The sequence below is a fragment of the Crocodylus siamensis genome, chromosome 6, assembly GCF_052110815.1.
Source record: "Crocodylus siamensis isolate JL-2025a chromosome 6, ASM5211081v1, whole genome shotgun sequence".
Taxonomy (NCBI): Eukaryota; Metazoa; Chordata; order Crocodylia; family Crocodylidae; genus Crocodylus; species Crocodylus siamensis.
In genome coordinates, this window is record NC_143400.1 from 45,694,590 (window position 1) to 45,709,890 (window position 15,301).

At 54.7% G+C, this 15,301-nt stretch overlaps 1 protein-coding gene across 2 annotated transcripts; it reads right to left on the bottom strand.

Moving 5' to 3' along the window:
• Positions 1 to 867: 867 nt before the first annotated feature.
• Positions 868 to 13,884, bottom strand: LOC149862568 (olfactory receptor 4E2-like). Of its 2 annotated transcripts, none has more exons than XM_090051967.1 (2): positions 13,751 to 13,884; positions 868 to 1,842 (listed from the first exon to the last, which is right to left on the bottom strand). In XM_090051967.1, exon 2 carries the CDS (start codon positions 1,804 to 1,806, stop codon positions 868 to 870), a length of 939 nt encoding a protein of 312 aa, XP_089908093.1. In that variant the 5' UTR covers positions 1,807 to 1,842; positions 13,751 to 13,884. The 2 variants fall into 2 exon arrangements, with proteins under 2 accessions (XP_089908093.1, XP_089908092.1); XM_090051966.1 differs by lacking the exon at positions 13,751 to 13,884 and adding an exon at positions 3,155 to 4,898.
• Positions 13,885 to 15,301: the final 1,417 nt, after the last annotated feature.

The window sequence follows — 15,301 nt, forward strand, 5'->3', positions numbered from 1 at the left end:
AAAAATGCATTGAAAACAGCTTTAATGGTGGTGGGGGGACTCAGGGCTTCAGTTGAGTTAAATGCAGGGGGAATATTGGTCAGTGCATCAAACCCTGTATCCAGCTGGGCCCCGTGTGATCTGCATTTCTCACCTTGCTGCCTGGAGACTGCTTTTCCTTGGACTCCCAGCAGCTCAGCTTTATTATTTACAAGGACTGAGCATCAGTGCAAGGTAAGAGCGTGCACGCATCATAAGGACACAAGCAGCTGCACTAGCATGTGGTATGAAGGATTGCTGGTGTGTGTGGGCATGCATGGGCAGGCATGTGCTCTTCCCTTGCACACAGGCTCATGGACGGGTGCATGCTGCATCTCTCTCTCCTGGGCTGAAAAGCTCCCCGTGTGCTGCCTGCCAGTACATCCCAGGGAAACGTCCAGCTCTTGGCTAGAACAAAGAGGCATAGAACTGGTAACACCACCCTGATACCCCTCCCCACCACCACCACCACCACCCACCCACCCACATGTATACTGGAGCTGTGCCCTAGGGGCTTATGTCTGAACACTGTCTCAGCCAGGGTGAGGTCACCCAGGAAGATGGGCAACTCTGGGGGGAGAGGGGAGAGTCAGAAAGGGCTGCAAGGCTCTTCCTTGATTTATACACACTGAGGACTTGGCCCTTGGTACAGGGAGACCCTGACTAAAACCTCTTGTTCTCTTCTTCCCCCTGGGAAAGATCAATCTAGATGGACACCACACCCCAAACGCTGATCTCTTTCCCCCTATCCATCAGGGGAGCTCTCCTGCCACTAGTCTCCTTGCACCAGTGTGTGAACCCCACCCCTCTTCTCAACCCCCCGTCCATCTGTCCATCCATGCATGGCCCCTACTCCCCCCAGGAGTAGATCCCCCGGCGCCACAGCTTCCACATGGAGCCCTGTATCTCCTGGTTGCGTAAGGTGTAGATGACAGGGTTGAGCACAGGTGTCACCAGAGTGTAGAAGAGGGATACCACCTTGTCCAGTGAGAAGCTGGTGGCTGGGCGTGTGTAGATGAAGATGCAGGGGCCAAAGAAGAGCACCACAACTGTCCAGTGGGCTGCGCATGTGGACAGTGCCTTGGACCGCCCAGCAGCCCCCCGGGCCCAGATGGAGACCAGGATGGCCAGGTAGGAGCCCAGCAAGGCCAGAAAGCAGGTGAGGGAGATGGTGCCACTGTTGGAAACTATGAGGACACCAGTCTGGTAGCTGTTGGTGCAGGCCAGCTTGATAACGGGTGGCACATCGCAAAAGAAATTGTCGATGATGTTGGGGCCACAGTAGGGCAGCCGCAGGACAAGGGCGGCCTGCGCCAGGGAATGGATGGTGGCCCCAACCCAGAGGCCACCTACCAACCCGGCACACCGTGAGTGGTGCATGAGGATGGGGTACTGCAGCGGGCGGCAGATGGCTATGTAGCGGTCATAGGCCATGATGGTGAGGAGGAAGATCTCCGCACAGGCACAGAGATGGAGGAAAAAGAGCTGGGTCATGCAGCCTCCAAAGGAGATGGTCTTCTCAGCTGCCAACAGGTCCCACAGCAGCTTGGGGGCAGTGACCGTGGCATGGCAAATGTCAATGAAGGAGAGGTTGCCCAGGAAGAAGTACATGGGCAGCGTGTAGAGGCGCCGGTCACCAGTCACAGTCACCAGGATGAGGAGGTTCCCAGCCAGCACCAGCAGGTACATGAGTAGGAAGAATGGAAAGAGCAGCAACTGCAGTTCCCAGCGTGCCGTGAGGCCCAGAAGCACAAAGCGCGTCACCGTCGTCCCGTTCTCCCCATCCATCCAGCCAGCACAGAGGGAGACACCCACAACTGGTCCCTGGGAAAGGGAGAAACCAACAGCCGGTATGAGCCCTGAAGGCCAGCCGGGGCCCAGGTAGGGACTTCCAGGCTGTCTGCAGTGGGGCAGACAGTGTTTGATGCCACTGAAAGCATCTGGATAACCCCAAGCAGGAATACTGTCCAAGTGACCCTTTGAGGGAACAGGGATGGGACCCTGCTCCCCTAAGCTCTTTGGATAAGCCTACTTAGCATGTTAACAGTGAGAAGGAGAGAGGGAGGAAAGAAGACCCTTAGCAATGCTATTAATGACTGGATCCCACCAAGGGGTCATGCTTACAACTCAATTATTCTAAGCAACAGCCCAGTCCAGGCACACATCATGAATAAGTCATTATACCACACACATGCATGCATGCATACACACATGCACACCCGTATGCTACAGCTGTCTACATGAAAGGGTTCAGGAAGCAGCCACAAAAATTATTCCAGTTTTGGAAGAAAAACCTGCCCCAAAGAACAATTCAATCTACTTCACCCCCAGAAAAGGCAGGGAAGAATGGTCTTGATCCCAGTAAGCTGCTCCCTACATGGGGGGAGATTCCTGATAGCAGAAGGCACCTTAGCCAGGAAAGGCTGTAGCCAGACAATTGGGACTGGAAGCAAGGTGCAAATGTTTAAAGAGGGGAATAAGCCATTGGGATGATTTGCAAAGAAACTCCATCATAGGACCAATATTGGGGGACTTTCTAAAAGGTCTGCTCTAGTCCAGGGACAGGCTTGCTGAGCTCATTTCCAGGATCCCTAAGTGAAAGTATCAGGTGGGGGCATGTAGGAGGGCAGACTGGATGATCCCCCAACCCCTTCCTGAATGTAGCCTCTGGTTTTTCAGAACCATGGTGCAGGTCCCTAGGATGGAAAGGAGAAAGCAGGGATAGATGCCAGGGTGGGAATCTCCAAAATGTGTCATCTAGATCTGGCTAAATGATCAGGATAGCCCCTTTCTGCCCTCAAAAACCTGTGAGTCCAGGAAAATGTTGGGGAAACTGCAATGTCAGGTGGGGAGGCAGTGAAATAAATGGAGCAGCCAGAAATACCCAGAAAACACATTTGATATTTGTGGGGTGTGAATATTCATTTCCCCTTAATATACATGCAAGTAGGGAAAGGAGGGGAGTTTCTGCCCATGGCATGTGGGAGGGCAAATGCCTGTCTCTGCTGTGCTGGAGACCTTTAGAGGTGTGGACTCACTATGGGGTAAGCAGGGTGACAGAGTGGACAATCTGCCCCCCTCCCTTGCCACCCCCTACTAATCACTTTGGGGCTGGCGGTGACAGAAGGGGATTTACCTGAATCGGTTCAGAGTTAGGCTGAGTGCAGATGTCACCTCCTGAGCTGCCTCTGTGCTGGACAACTACCCTGGCTCATGTTCCTGTAGAGAAAGAAGAAGGGCCAAGGAACAGCCTACGTGTCTTCTTTCTCTTAGAAATGCCCCTGCAGCTGCCTTGGGTTTTTAAGCAGGATGAGATGCCCTCCTTCCCCCACCAAGGCCAGCTAAAGCCAAGTGTGCAATGCTACAGCTGCACACCAGTCAGACCTCCTTTGGGTCTAACAGAGCAGAGTCAACCAGCCTCACAGGAGACACCAGCTCTCAGCTTCTACAGGGAAAGATTTTGAATGGCTTCACCAGCTTTTGTGGGGGAGCCAGGGACTGTGTGTCCATTGGAAGCAGGAGAGGGGAGACCTCACCTCCCTCACCTCTTTTTTTTGGCAGTCAACTGACAGAAACAAGGAATAGGCACCTCCACTCCGCCCTGATGTCGGCCACTCAGTTCCTCTGAGGGCAGAGCCACAGGGTGGGGGGGTCACATCAGGCACCCGAAATTCCTGGCTCTGTTGCAGATGCAGGGCTTGGTGATGCTCCCAAAACTCATGGCAGAAGCCAGGAGAGAACCTGGGAGAGCTCCCTTCCCCCAGCACAGAAAAGCTTGAGCTAGATCCCCGGTGCAGATAGTTGTCACTGATTCAACCCTCTGGACAAGGGTTGTGGGACCACCAGCTCACCCAGCCCAAGGAGGGATGAGGAAGAACACTCCACCTGCCAAAGGGAACCCACTGGTATGGGTTTGTGCAGCCAGGAGCAAGGGCCTTCTGGAAACCCCAGCCCTGGCTCAGGGTCCCAGCAACCTCCCTTTAGGACCCAGTGCAGATGGAGTGGTTACCTGCAGAGAAGACCGGCACCCCTGGGCTTCAGATCCTCCCCACCTGCTATCAGCCCTCTCTCCACCTGCTGCTGGGTGCTCAAGCTAGAGCTGCCATTGCCTCTCCAATATAAGACCTCCTGCCTCCACACAGGCATCTTCCACCTGACTCCAGGTTCTGTGCAGGATACCGGCTGAAGCTGCCAGTTGTTGCAAGTGTTGTGCTCCTTTCCCTAATTAAATCACCAGGGACACAGCTTCTTTTTTCCCTTTTTTTTTTTTTTTTAAGCAGAGGAAGTGCTATTCCCATGTGCCAGGTTGGTAGGGCGTTGGAGGGGCCAAATGCCACAAGGAACCAAGCAGTATCACCAACTCCAGGTTTACTGGAGGAAAAACACCCTCCAGACCAGAGTCCCTGTCAGCCACAGTGAGACTATTTGGACATCGACCTGGCAGAAATCAGGGCCCTGTCCTTCCCTAAACCATTGCTCTCCTCACTATATGACTTTTCTGTCAAAAGAGACATTTCCCTCTCTGTTCCCCCAGTCTGTCCACTGCTTATGTGGCTCATAGCAGCTCTTGCTGATCAGTCAGTTTATCCTCACGAGGAAGGAAAACTCTATAAAATCCAGCTCATGTTATAGGTGCTCTGCTATGATCGTGTCTGTTGTGAATAGACAACTGTGCTCACTGTGGTGTGTAGAGGAATGATCCTTGGGCCCAGCACTGACATGCTGGTGGGTGAAGTGCAGGAGAGGCTCCAGGCAGGAGTTACTTCTTGGCTAAAGGCGAGGTCCTCTATCCTATCCTCCAAGGGAAAGTGTCTATAAGTACAAGACCCAGTAGTGATTTCATAGTTTTCTATAGTTGGAAGGGACCTGGTAGATCATCACGTCCGACCGCCTGCTGCAGGCAGGAAAGAGCACTGGGGTTAAGTAACCCCAGCCAGATGCCTGTCTTGTCTCTTCTTGAACACCTCCAAGGCAGGGGAAAGCACCACCTCCCTTGGAAGACCATTCCACATTTTGGCAACTCTCACCATAAAGAATTTCTTCCTTATGGCCAATCTAAATCTATTCTCCTTCAGTCTGTGGCCATTATTTCTGGTAACCCTGAGGGGTGCCCTGGTAAACAGAGTGTCCCCTATTCCCTGCTGACCCCACCCTGATGAGTTTGTAGGCAGCCACAAGATTGCCCCTTAGCCTCCTCTTGAGGAGGCTGAAGAGATTCAGGTCCCTCAGTCTGTCTTCATAGGGTTCATACGTGCAGGCCCTCAGCCATACAAGTAGCCCTCCTCTGAACCCTCTCAAGGTTATCCACATCCCTCTTCAAGTGCGGTGCCCAAAACTGGACACAGTACTCCATCTGCGGCCTCACCAATGCCACATAGAGGAGAATTGTCACTTCCCTAGACCTGCTTGTGATGCACCTGCTGATACAAGAACAAGTGCAGTTAGCCTTGCTTATCACCTTGTCACACTGGCAACTCATGTTCATTTTTGCATCAACCAAGACTCCGAGATCTCTTTCCAGTGTTGTGGTGCTCAGAATGGGACCCGCCAGTCTATAGGTGTGTTGGAGAGTCTTTCTCCCCCAGGTGCAGCACCTTGCATTTATTCTTGTTAAATTGCATCCTATTCTGATCCACCCACTTCCCCAGTCTATCCAAATCTGCCTGAATTCCCTCCCTGCCCTCCAGTGTGTTTACTGTACCCCATAGTTCAGTGTCATCTGCAAATTTGGACAAGGTGCTTTCAGTGGATGGAGGTACAAGCCTCTTGCCCAATGCTTCTTAAAGAGCGAATATCCCACCACATCCCTGCCCTTGAGTAGATCTAAGAAAGTTGAGGGTTCTGGAGCAGTGGTGATACCCAGCCACAGGGAGGAGTGGGGGGCCTCTAGCCATGGAGGAGCTGTGACCTCTAGACATGGAGCAGCCATGATCTCTAGCAGAAGCAAAGGACAGTTCCCAACAGAGATGACCTCTGATGGAGAAGACTGAGAAGCAGTGATTCCCAGCAGCAGAGAACTCTGATATGGGCTTACTTACCCAAAGCGTGCTCCTTTGGCCGGAATTGGTGGCAGTGCCCCTTGGGTGAGTCTCCCTTCCCAGCAACATGGGCTAGGTGGTCGCTCCCCTGGGCTCGTTTACCAGTGGCTGTGAGAGGCTGTAACCATGGGGGGTTCAGCTAAAATCTAATAGATAAAGGTGTCTGTAAGGCTGTTTCCCCTCTTTTCACCATCAACAACCCAGTGACTATGGAATGTTGCTCGTGAATCACTTTGGAAGACCCCAGGCAGGGGTGGATCCAGGGCAGTGCACGGGTGCACTTGCTCCCCCCTTTTCCTGCTCCACTCAAAGTTTAAAACTAGCTGCCTAGCAGTGGCAGCAGCATCTCTAGGCAGGCAGTGCAGAGGGAGTCGATTGACTTCATGGCTCATAATCTACTTGGTCCTTTCTGAACTCCTCATTCTTCAGGTGTTAAGGACCTTCTCTCTTTTTTCATGATCTTGATGTTCTGCTAACCAAGCCAGCCTTTTGTCTGCCATTCTGCTGTCTGTTAGCAGTGGCTGGTCACGTAGCTCCTATTTCACAGCCTTGCAGACTGTTTTGAACTCATTCCAGTGGAGCGCATATTTGTTGCTTCACCTGAATCCCATACCCCTAGGCCCTTGGCGTCTTAGTAAACCCTCTAATTTCTTTCTACCTGGAGAAACATGGGTTGCGTTATATGTGATGATGCACCTTGCTATTTGCACCCCTCTCTTCAAAATCCTGCATCCACCCATGATGTTATTTCCCCAGGTTTCTGGCTTTGGGGGCCTGGAACCAGAATATGAGGTTGATGTCAAATCCCAAACTTTGAGCCCAGGCCTCCTTCCTGCTGTCTGGTCTATGACAGAAGTGTTCCCCAAGGATGGTGTTTCTGGACTCTCTGGAAACAAGCCCCCACTCCTCCCTCCCCCCAGATTTACTGTCAGTGACCCTGTACCAGCTGTGTGGACTCAGCCTAGGACTCCCAGTACAGCCTGTTCCAAGCAAGGAGGGCACATCAATTCCTACCCTGCAACACCAGGGCACTGGTCCATGAGGCTGGGGGATGTGAAGCCCAGCAGAGGGAAGGCTCAACAGGAAGCTGGGCTGGGGTTTTTGTGCAGCTGGTGCCTCTGCCCCCATTACTGTGTGCTCACAGCACAGTAGTAGATGCCAGCATCACAAAGCCTGGTGCCATTCCGGGTGAGGCTCGTGAAGCGGGAGGCCTTGTCCACATTCAGGGTGAAATCCCCCACAGATGAAGTCCCATCAAACCCGCTCCCCAGGAAGATCAGGGCCCGTTGCCCCTTCAGAGACTGATGGTACCAGAACATTTGATCTGCAGAAGTGACATTCTGGTTGCATTGGATCAGGAGCTTTCCTCCTTCCACAGTGGTGAGCCGGGGTGGCTGGAAGACCTGGGCCAGGGCCCATCTCGCTGCCCCTGGAGGAGAAGAGGCAGAGAGTGAGGGAGGGGGATCTTGCCCCCACCTGGAATGTGATGCCCAGATTATATGGGGCAGCAGGAACCAGGGGCATTGGTCCCAGACAATTAGTGTCACAAGTGATAGCAAGAGAGGTCCAGGGAAGATGGAGGGATCAACTGGAAGACACTGAAGAGGGAAGGAGAGGCACATGGAACAGGTGTGTGGGCTGGATGGACAGATAGAAAGAGGAAAAGAAGGAAGGAAAAAGTAATAGTCTTCCTTGGAACAAGGTAAGGGTGAAAAGTCGAGGTGCAACTGGGTTAACAGTACCCACTGCTGGGTTAATGCTAGCCACTGCTGACCTTTACCTTTGTCATTCTGCAAGGGCCAAGGGTGGCAGTATGATAGCAAGCACTGGACAGAGGAGAAGCAAAGAGAGTCCTACCCACCAAGCAGGCAGAGCGCAGACAGGAGCTCCTCCATGGTGGTGCTCACAGCTGTCTACCACTTTCCCAGGAGCTCTCAGGACCAGCACTATGGTGTCTCCATCTTCCTAACCCTCACTACCCTCCCCAATACACTGCTGCCTCTGACGGTATGAACCACAGGGCTTCAAAACAACACCTCCCTGCCGCCACCCTCACAAACTGGCAAACCACTTCCCTTCTGATCCTCTGAGCAACAGAACTGCCAGGAGTTTAAGGCAGAGACTCAACCATGATGTACTGTACAGCTATCACCATTGGTCATTACAGAGTCCTGCCAGTGATGGATGGCTGGACGGATGAATGTAAGTGCACAATTGCACTCACTAAGATGCTGTGGTTATAAAATAGAGTGGAGTGCTGTAGCTGTGATAGTCCAGGACATAAATGAGAAGCCGTTGCCGTGATTAAAAATAAAATATCTTTTCTCTCCTTGCGTCATCTCTCTCTGCCTCTCTATCTATCCCTGCTTTCTTTCCTCTGCAATATTCCTGCTCCCTCTGCATGGTACATAGCCCATAATAGAGACCTGGCCCTGCCCAGTGCCACAGTTAGCCAGTGAGACAACCCATATCCTACAGAGCATAAGGTCTAAATACAAAAGGGTTGTGGACAAGTGGTGTTGTCTTGGACAAATCCCCTCAATTTCCCCCATGGTTTAGTGTCACCCATATACTGTTTCAGGGAGGCCAGGCCACTGTGAGTCAACCTGGTTCTGGAGGATGCTATCTCAAGGACTTATTCCCCCTCCCTGGCAGAAGTCTGCCCCTGCTTCCCTGACTGTCCAAGCCCAACCCCAGCTATCAGATTTTGTTCAAGACAGAATAACGTCCCACTTCAGAGTGCAGACTTCATTTCCCCATACAGCCGCTAGAAAGACTTTGCTGGAGGTACAGGCAACCAGTTCACTACATGCCCATGCCCACTGGGACCCAGGAGAGAGAGCACACAGGCCTTGGATTAGTGGGAGAGAGAGGGTGGGGGCAGGCCAGGACTTTGAAAACCAGCCTTGTTCTTCCTTCTTCACAGCTCAGCAGCTGCAAAGGAGCTGTTTTGCCTGAGATGCTGCTGCCCTCTGCCAGCCAGTCAGAGCATTATACCCTGCTCTCACATGCCCGGAGCTCAGCCTCGGCACTAGTTGGAGTTTTGAGAGGTGTCAGGCACCCAAGTCCAGGTGCAACTGGGGATCTGGGGATCAAGTCCCCTGGATCCCAGTGCCTTTGGCCCTTGAGCTGCTCAAACCAGGAGCCTCATTCTGTGTCCTCCTTTCTGGGATAGAGAAACAATGAAACTCAGTGGTAGAGATAATGTACAATGCTAGAGGCTTCACAACACACCCAGGCCTCCAGGGCAGCTGCCATGCGTAGGTCAGTGGTGATTTCTACAGTCCAGAGGCTGTGGCCAAGGATGGATCCAGAGGAGCACAGTGGTGCAGATACAACCCTGTTTCAGATTGGATCCAGCCTGCAAATCTCTGGGGATTTTCTTAAAGTCCCCAGTGCAGGTAACAATCCCCAGCTTCCCAGCTTCCTCAAAGGCACGTCACCTCCCCTCTCCTTCCCTGTACCCTGCCTGCAACTGCTGTGTTCTCCACTGTCCCCTGGGGCAGAGCTTTCCAGACTGGCAGCACAGGGTGGGCTCAGCTGGGAAGAGTGACAGCAGCAGAGGTGATGGGCAGAGGGGTTCCCCTACATCCACCTCTGGCTTTTTTCGTCCCTCTCCTCCCAAGTCAGCAGCCAAGACCCATAGTTATGTTGCCATGTGGCTCCCCCTTGTTGACCATGTGTCCTCTGACAACCAGAATATCTAAGGCTGTGGACACATGTACACTTCAAGCCCTTTCCGAAGGGGACCATGCAGCAGCTGGCACTGATGGTTCTCGTTGCTGTGCATGATGAATCAGCTGAGAACAATTCAGCTGTAGGGAAATGTAACTCAGCTCCAACTAACACAGCTTCCTCCAGAGGAAGAGAGGAAAGGCCCCCATGCATTGCAATGAGCACCTGGGGAGGCACAGAGAGACCTCCTGCCCTGCCTCTTGTTTTTCCAAGAGGAAGGGGTGATGTGAGGACCCAATCATGGTCTGAATGAGTCCGCATGAGAAGTGATTTCCAAGCACAGATGCATCTTCAACCCAAGACTGCTAGGAGGGAAGGGAGGCAAGCCTGGAATAGGGCTGGGCTGTGGGAGGATCTTGCACTAAGGGAGGATGGTGCTGCTGCCCTGTGTGACTCAGGGCACAGAAATAAACAGCGGAGTCTGAAAGCTGGGCAGCATGGATCTGCAGAAGAACCATCCGCTGCTCTGTGTCTAGCTGGGCCCCCAGGTGGCTCAGGCTGCCATCCTGCCTGTAAAGCACCCCCTGAGAATCAACCCGCAGCAGGTAGTCCAGCTGGTGGCTGGGACCCTGCCGGTACCAGAGGAGGGAGGGGGCATATCTGGTTGTGTAGTTGCAGGCCAAGCTGGCATTCTCTCCTTCAGATACGGTCACCTCCAAGCGGACCTGGGTCACTGACTCCTGCCCTCCTGACACTGCAACAGAAAGAGTCGGGGATGCATGGATGGGTGGAGACAGAGGTAGATCAAACATGGCCAGACAGCCCAGCAAGCAGATGGGTAGCTTCCCCTGTTCTCTCCTCCCACCTACCCAGTCCCACTGCCCTCCCCTCCCAGAGACTTTTCCAAATTCCTGATTCCCTCCCCCATCCTCTCCAGAGTCCCTGCCCCTTTCCCCTGGCACAGCTGGGAGCCCTCTCACAGTTAAAACTCACCTGGAAGACAAAGAAAGAAGACCAGCAGGAAAGCCAAGGGCCTCATTGTTTCCAGGAGGGCGATAGAGAGAGTAACCCCAGGGCAGAGAGGGGGATGGGAAAAGACCCACAGGAGGAGAGAGGCAGATTGAGGAGCCCAGTCTGGTCTGAGGACCTGCAGAAGAAAGTGTCTTCCCTGCTGCTCTGTGCTACATCTCAGGCCCTAGGCAGCAGCCCAGAAAGGAAACAGGGTGGGAGGAGTAGGCATCTATTCAGAGACAGCTCAGGCTTCAGGGCAATTCTCCAGTTGCTTACTATGTTCTGCACTGCAGCAGGGATACAGGGTACCTATGGGGGATTACATGGAGTCCAGATGTGCCTGGCTCCCCTGCATGCCTGCTTCTTGCTCTGGATAAGATGCAAGGAGCAGAAGGCAGCCCAGTCCCCAACCAGAGCTGTCCAGGCTAGAGACACACCAGGTCATGGAGACAGCTGAGGATTGCTGGACCCTGTGCTGCAAGCACCTACACGGTAGCGACACCCATGCGGTGGAGCCCTCTGGATCCCACTGAGTGAGGCGAGAGCTGGGTCCTGGTTAAGTTTTAGCTTGTCCCCTGCCCCATTTTACTGCAGCACCAGTCCCTTGCCCTGTTCCCCCAGACTGCAAGCCTCTTGGGGCAAGGGTTGTCTCTGTGTTACGTATTCATGAAGCACCCCATCACCACAGGGGTTTAACTAGTGGCTGCTTTATACTGCTGGGGGAGGGGAAATAACAAATGTTCTGGGTAGAAATGAAATCAGGCTAGGAAGAAGATGCGGGTCTTCAAGGAGCTGTTGATTAACCCTTGGGACAATTTGAATCATCATCAGGAAGGTGAAGTACAGACTGGAAATAGGGTGCCAGGCCCCAGATCCCCATGATCTCTGCAGGCAGGAGGGAGTGGCTTGTTCCCCCACAACAACAGCAGGAAACTTCACCCCTGCCAGGGTAAGGGGTGGTGAGAGGGGAAGAGCTAAGTGTCTCCTCCCCCAGCACACTCACCCCTCTGCCCCCAAAATATTGCACTGCTCAGGAAGTGTCATCAGGCACTGTGCCCCCACAGTGCCCAGGTACAAGGCAGCATCCAAGGCCTGGGTGTTACAGAGACAAAGAAGGCTGTAGGAATGAGGTGAGTCACCCCCGCTGCTGCTGACTGACCCCTGCTTGGTAGATGAGCCCTGGGGCTTTCCCAGGCCACTGTCAGTGCTAGGCCAATCCATAAAAGCTGTCAGACTGGTACATGCAGTTGATGTGAGAGGTACCCCCTTCCCTGGCATTGGCTGACCCTCCTGGCTGGCACACTCTGGTCTGGGCCATTGCACTTGGAACAACATAGTGCACGTTATGCTCTCAGGGCATCTGGGAAAGCATTAGGGAGAGGAGTGCCAGCACAGACATGGACAGGCAGACATCCAGTGGGGACAGGGCAGGAGGGAGCAGGGCTGGCAAAGGTCACATCTGGATACTCCGTAGCCACCCATGGAGAGCTGGCTGCTAGCTCTGTGCCCCACAGACAGCTCAGTGGCTCGAAAAGGAGGCGGGTAGGCTGGCAAGGGTTTTTGAGCAGGGTCGTGGATTCCCCTGTGCAGTGTGGGTCTCAGGGTGCGGTGGTGCTGGGCACTGTCTGCAGGGATGCTGTCCAGAGGTCAAGGGACACCATCTCATTCCCTTGGTGTAAAGCTGCCTGGAAGTGCTCATGCTGGGATTCCCTCTCCTATAAGAGTGGCTGGGGTGGTCGCCTACTGCAGGCCCCAGAACAGACCTCAGCTGGGAGCCTGCAGCTCCGAGTCACAGCCTGAGTTGTTCACCACTGCTGCCCTGAGCTCCTGGGACACCAAGTGGCCGCAGATGGAGCCAGAGGTCAGGAACAGGCTGCATCAGGTATGTTAGGTCATGCAATCCAGGAAGCAGCACTAGAAACGGGAGCATCGGCATCAGCCAGATGATTCAGGTACCCAATCCTCACTCACTGCAGTAAAAGTCAGGCACTCAGATGCCTCGGGCAGCTTTGGAAACCTCATCAGCTACTAAAAATCCAAGGGTTGGGGAGAACACAGGAGCGGTAAGGGGCCTGATTGGAGACAGACGAACAGAGGTGTGTGTAAGGATGGATGTATGGATATCATCTGCCTGCCTTTTGTACCCGTATCTGAAGGTCCAGGAAATGCCTCCCACAAACAAGCCAAAGACACCTAGAAGCATGAGCCCCCTGCCTGCCTGCCTCCTGTATCAAAGGCAACTCCTGTCCTTCAGGGACCTGACGCAGTTTGGAGGATATCAGAGGAACATCCAACGAGGAGGAAATGTGTCCTGGAAAAGCCACAACTTATTCCAGAAGCTCCCCAGAGAGGCCAGGAGGCTGAGTGACCTGAGGCTCACATTGGGACCTCTCCCCGAGCAAGGGTGTGTGTGAGCATGGAGGAGATGCAGGAAACTACTCACGGGCTCAGAGAGAGCAGGGAGGCAGGAAAGGACTTCACAAGCTGAGCAGGAAGCACAGCAAAAGCCAGAGGGAGCTGCTTCCATGCCTCTCATCACCAGATTTTCTCCCTGGAACAGGAGCAGAAGCAGCCACCAGCAAGCAGGCATGAGCAACAACAGAGGCACCGACAGACCAAACAGGCCAGAGCAATGGGATGGACAAATGTGCATGGTGAGCCATCCCAGATGCCCCACTGTCCCCACTCCTCTCTTGAGGGACTTCGCCATCTCTCCTGGTTCCACTGAGAGCTGTGGTCTCTTTGCATCAATCAGCCCAAATGGAACAACCCTTCAAACCAGATGTGCCCCTGGCCAAGCTGAGACTGCAGGATCTCTCCGGTCTGGACATGGTTCATGACAGCACTGTAATTACCAGCCCAGATGCGGTCTGCATTTATGTCTCATCCATTAAATCCAGGTGGTGACTTATGCTGTTAGCAGAACCACAAATCCTGATGTGACTGACGGTGGCATCCCACTAACCCCTGCAGACGCAGCAGTTCCCAGCTGTCTCCTCTGCACAAACCCAGATGTGGCTCACAGCTGCATCATAATTGCCGATTACAGTCTATGAATGAATCCCAGATGTGGCTTGGCGTTTTGCCGTGTGAAGCAGTCGTGCTGGGCTGTCTCACTGAATACCCTTTCCCCGTCCAGATGTGGGTGACGGCTGCCTGCTATCCAGCATTCCAGATGCGCTCGTGCCTGCCTCTCATGTGGAAATCCAGGCGGGAGCTGACTTTGCGCCTGCCTTTCTGCCCAACTGGGGTTCGCTGCTGATGTTGCTCCATCCAGATGTGTTTTGTTATGGCCTGATGTTTGGGAACGCAGGTCTGGGCAGGAAGGTAATGGCCCTTGGACCCAGCTGCAAAGCATGACAGGGGAGAGAAACCTCTCTGGCCAGCACCCAGCATGCTCAGGCTGTCTCCCCACCTCTGGAGCAGCTGCTTTGGGTTTTGGATGTGCTGCTCCAGCCATCTTACACCCTGACTTCTCCCCCCTCCCTCTACTTTCACAACCCCCTGATCCTTCATTGCCACAGCGCTGCTGAGAGCACAGGCAGCCGGCAGCGAGGAGCTGGGGGTTTCTTCCCCTTCCTTCCCTCAGCTTCACCCGCCCCTCTTCTCAGCCCCCTGCCCCATTCTCTGCAAGCCCTATCCTGGGGTCACAGATAGCCAGATCCTGGGTGCTTGTGGGACCCTAGCTGCATGCACCAGCAGCACAGAGAGCATGGCAATGAGAGAGCACGGTGGAGGAATATGGGGACAGACAGCCAGGTAAGTAGGTAGGTAGGTAGGTAGCGTTTCTCCCTGCGGGGGGGACCCGGGCAACGGGCAAAAGTACACAAGCCCTCCTGCCCACCCCACGTCCACCAGGGCCTCTGAAAGGGCAAAGGTCACTGCAGTACAGACCCCCTATGACTCTCTGGGGAGAATAAATGGGATAGGAGGGGCCCCGGGGGGACAGGGCAAGGGAGCCCTTTACCCAGGGAGAAGGACTGGGGGGGCCGGACCCCTCACTGCCCCTCCGGGGGGGGGGAGCTCCACTAGCCCCACGGTGTGGGGTGACACAGGGGCGGGGAGGCTCCCCAGGCCCCCATGCCCTCCCCTCCCCTCCCCCCTCTGCCACACACGGCCGCCCGCCTGCGCCCCCTCCGAGGGGGCCCGCTTCCCCCGCCTCCCTCCCTCCCTCCCTCTTTCCAAGCCAGTGCCAGCCAAGTCTTTCACCCCATTGTGCCGGGGATTCATTAACATTCCCGCAGCGAGGGAGCCGCTTTTGTGGCGCTCGGGGGAGGTCGGGAGGCCACGGGGGAGCGGCGAAAAGAGGGAGAGGGGGGAAGCAGAGCTCCGGGAAGGGCCGGGCCGGGCGCAGGGGAGCCGGAGGAGGGGCCCGGGGCACCCCGCTGCGGGGTCGGGGGCAGAGGGTGCGGCGGGGCCCGCGGGGCAGGGCCTGGGAGGCCGGGGGCGCAGGGGCCTGCCGAGGGCCGCGGCTCCCCCAGGGGCAGCAACAGGCCTGGGCTGGGCAGCGGGGCCCTGGTCGCCCGCAGCCCTCCCCGCGGGCGGTGACCCCCGCCTGC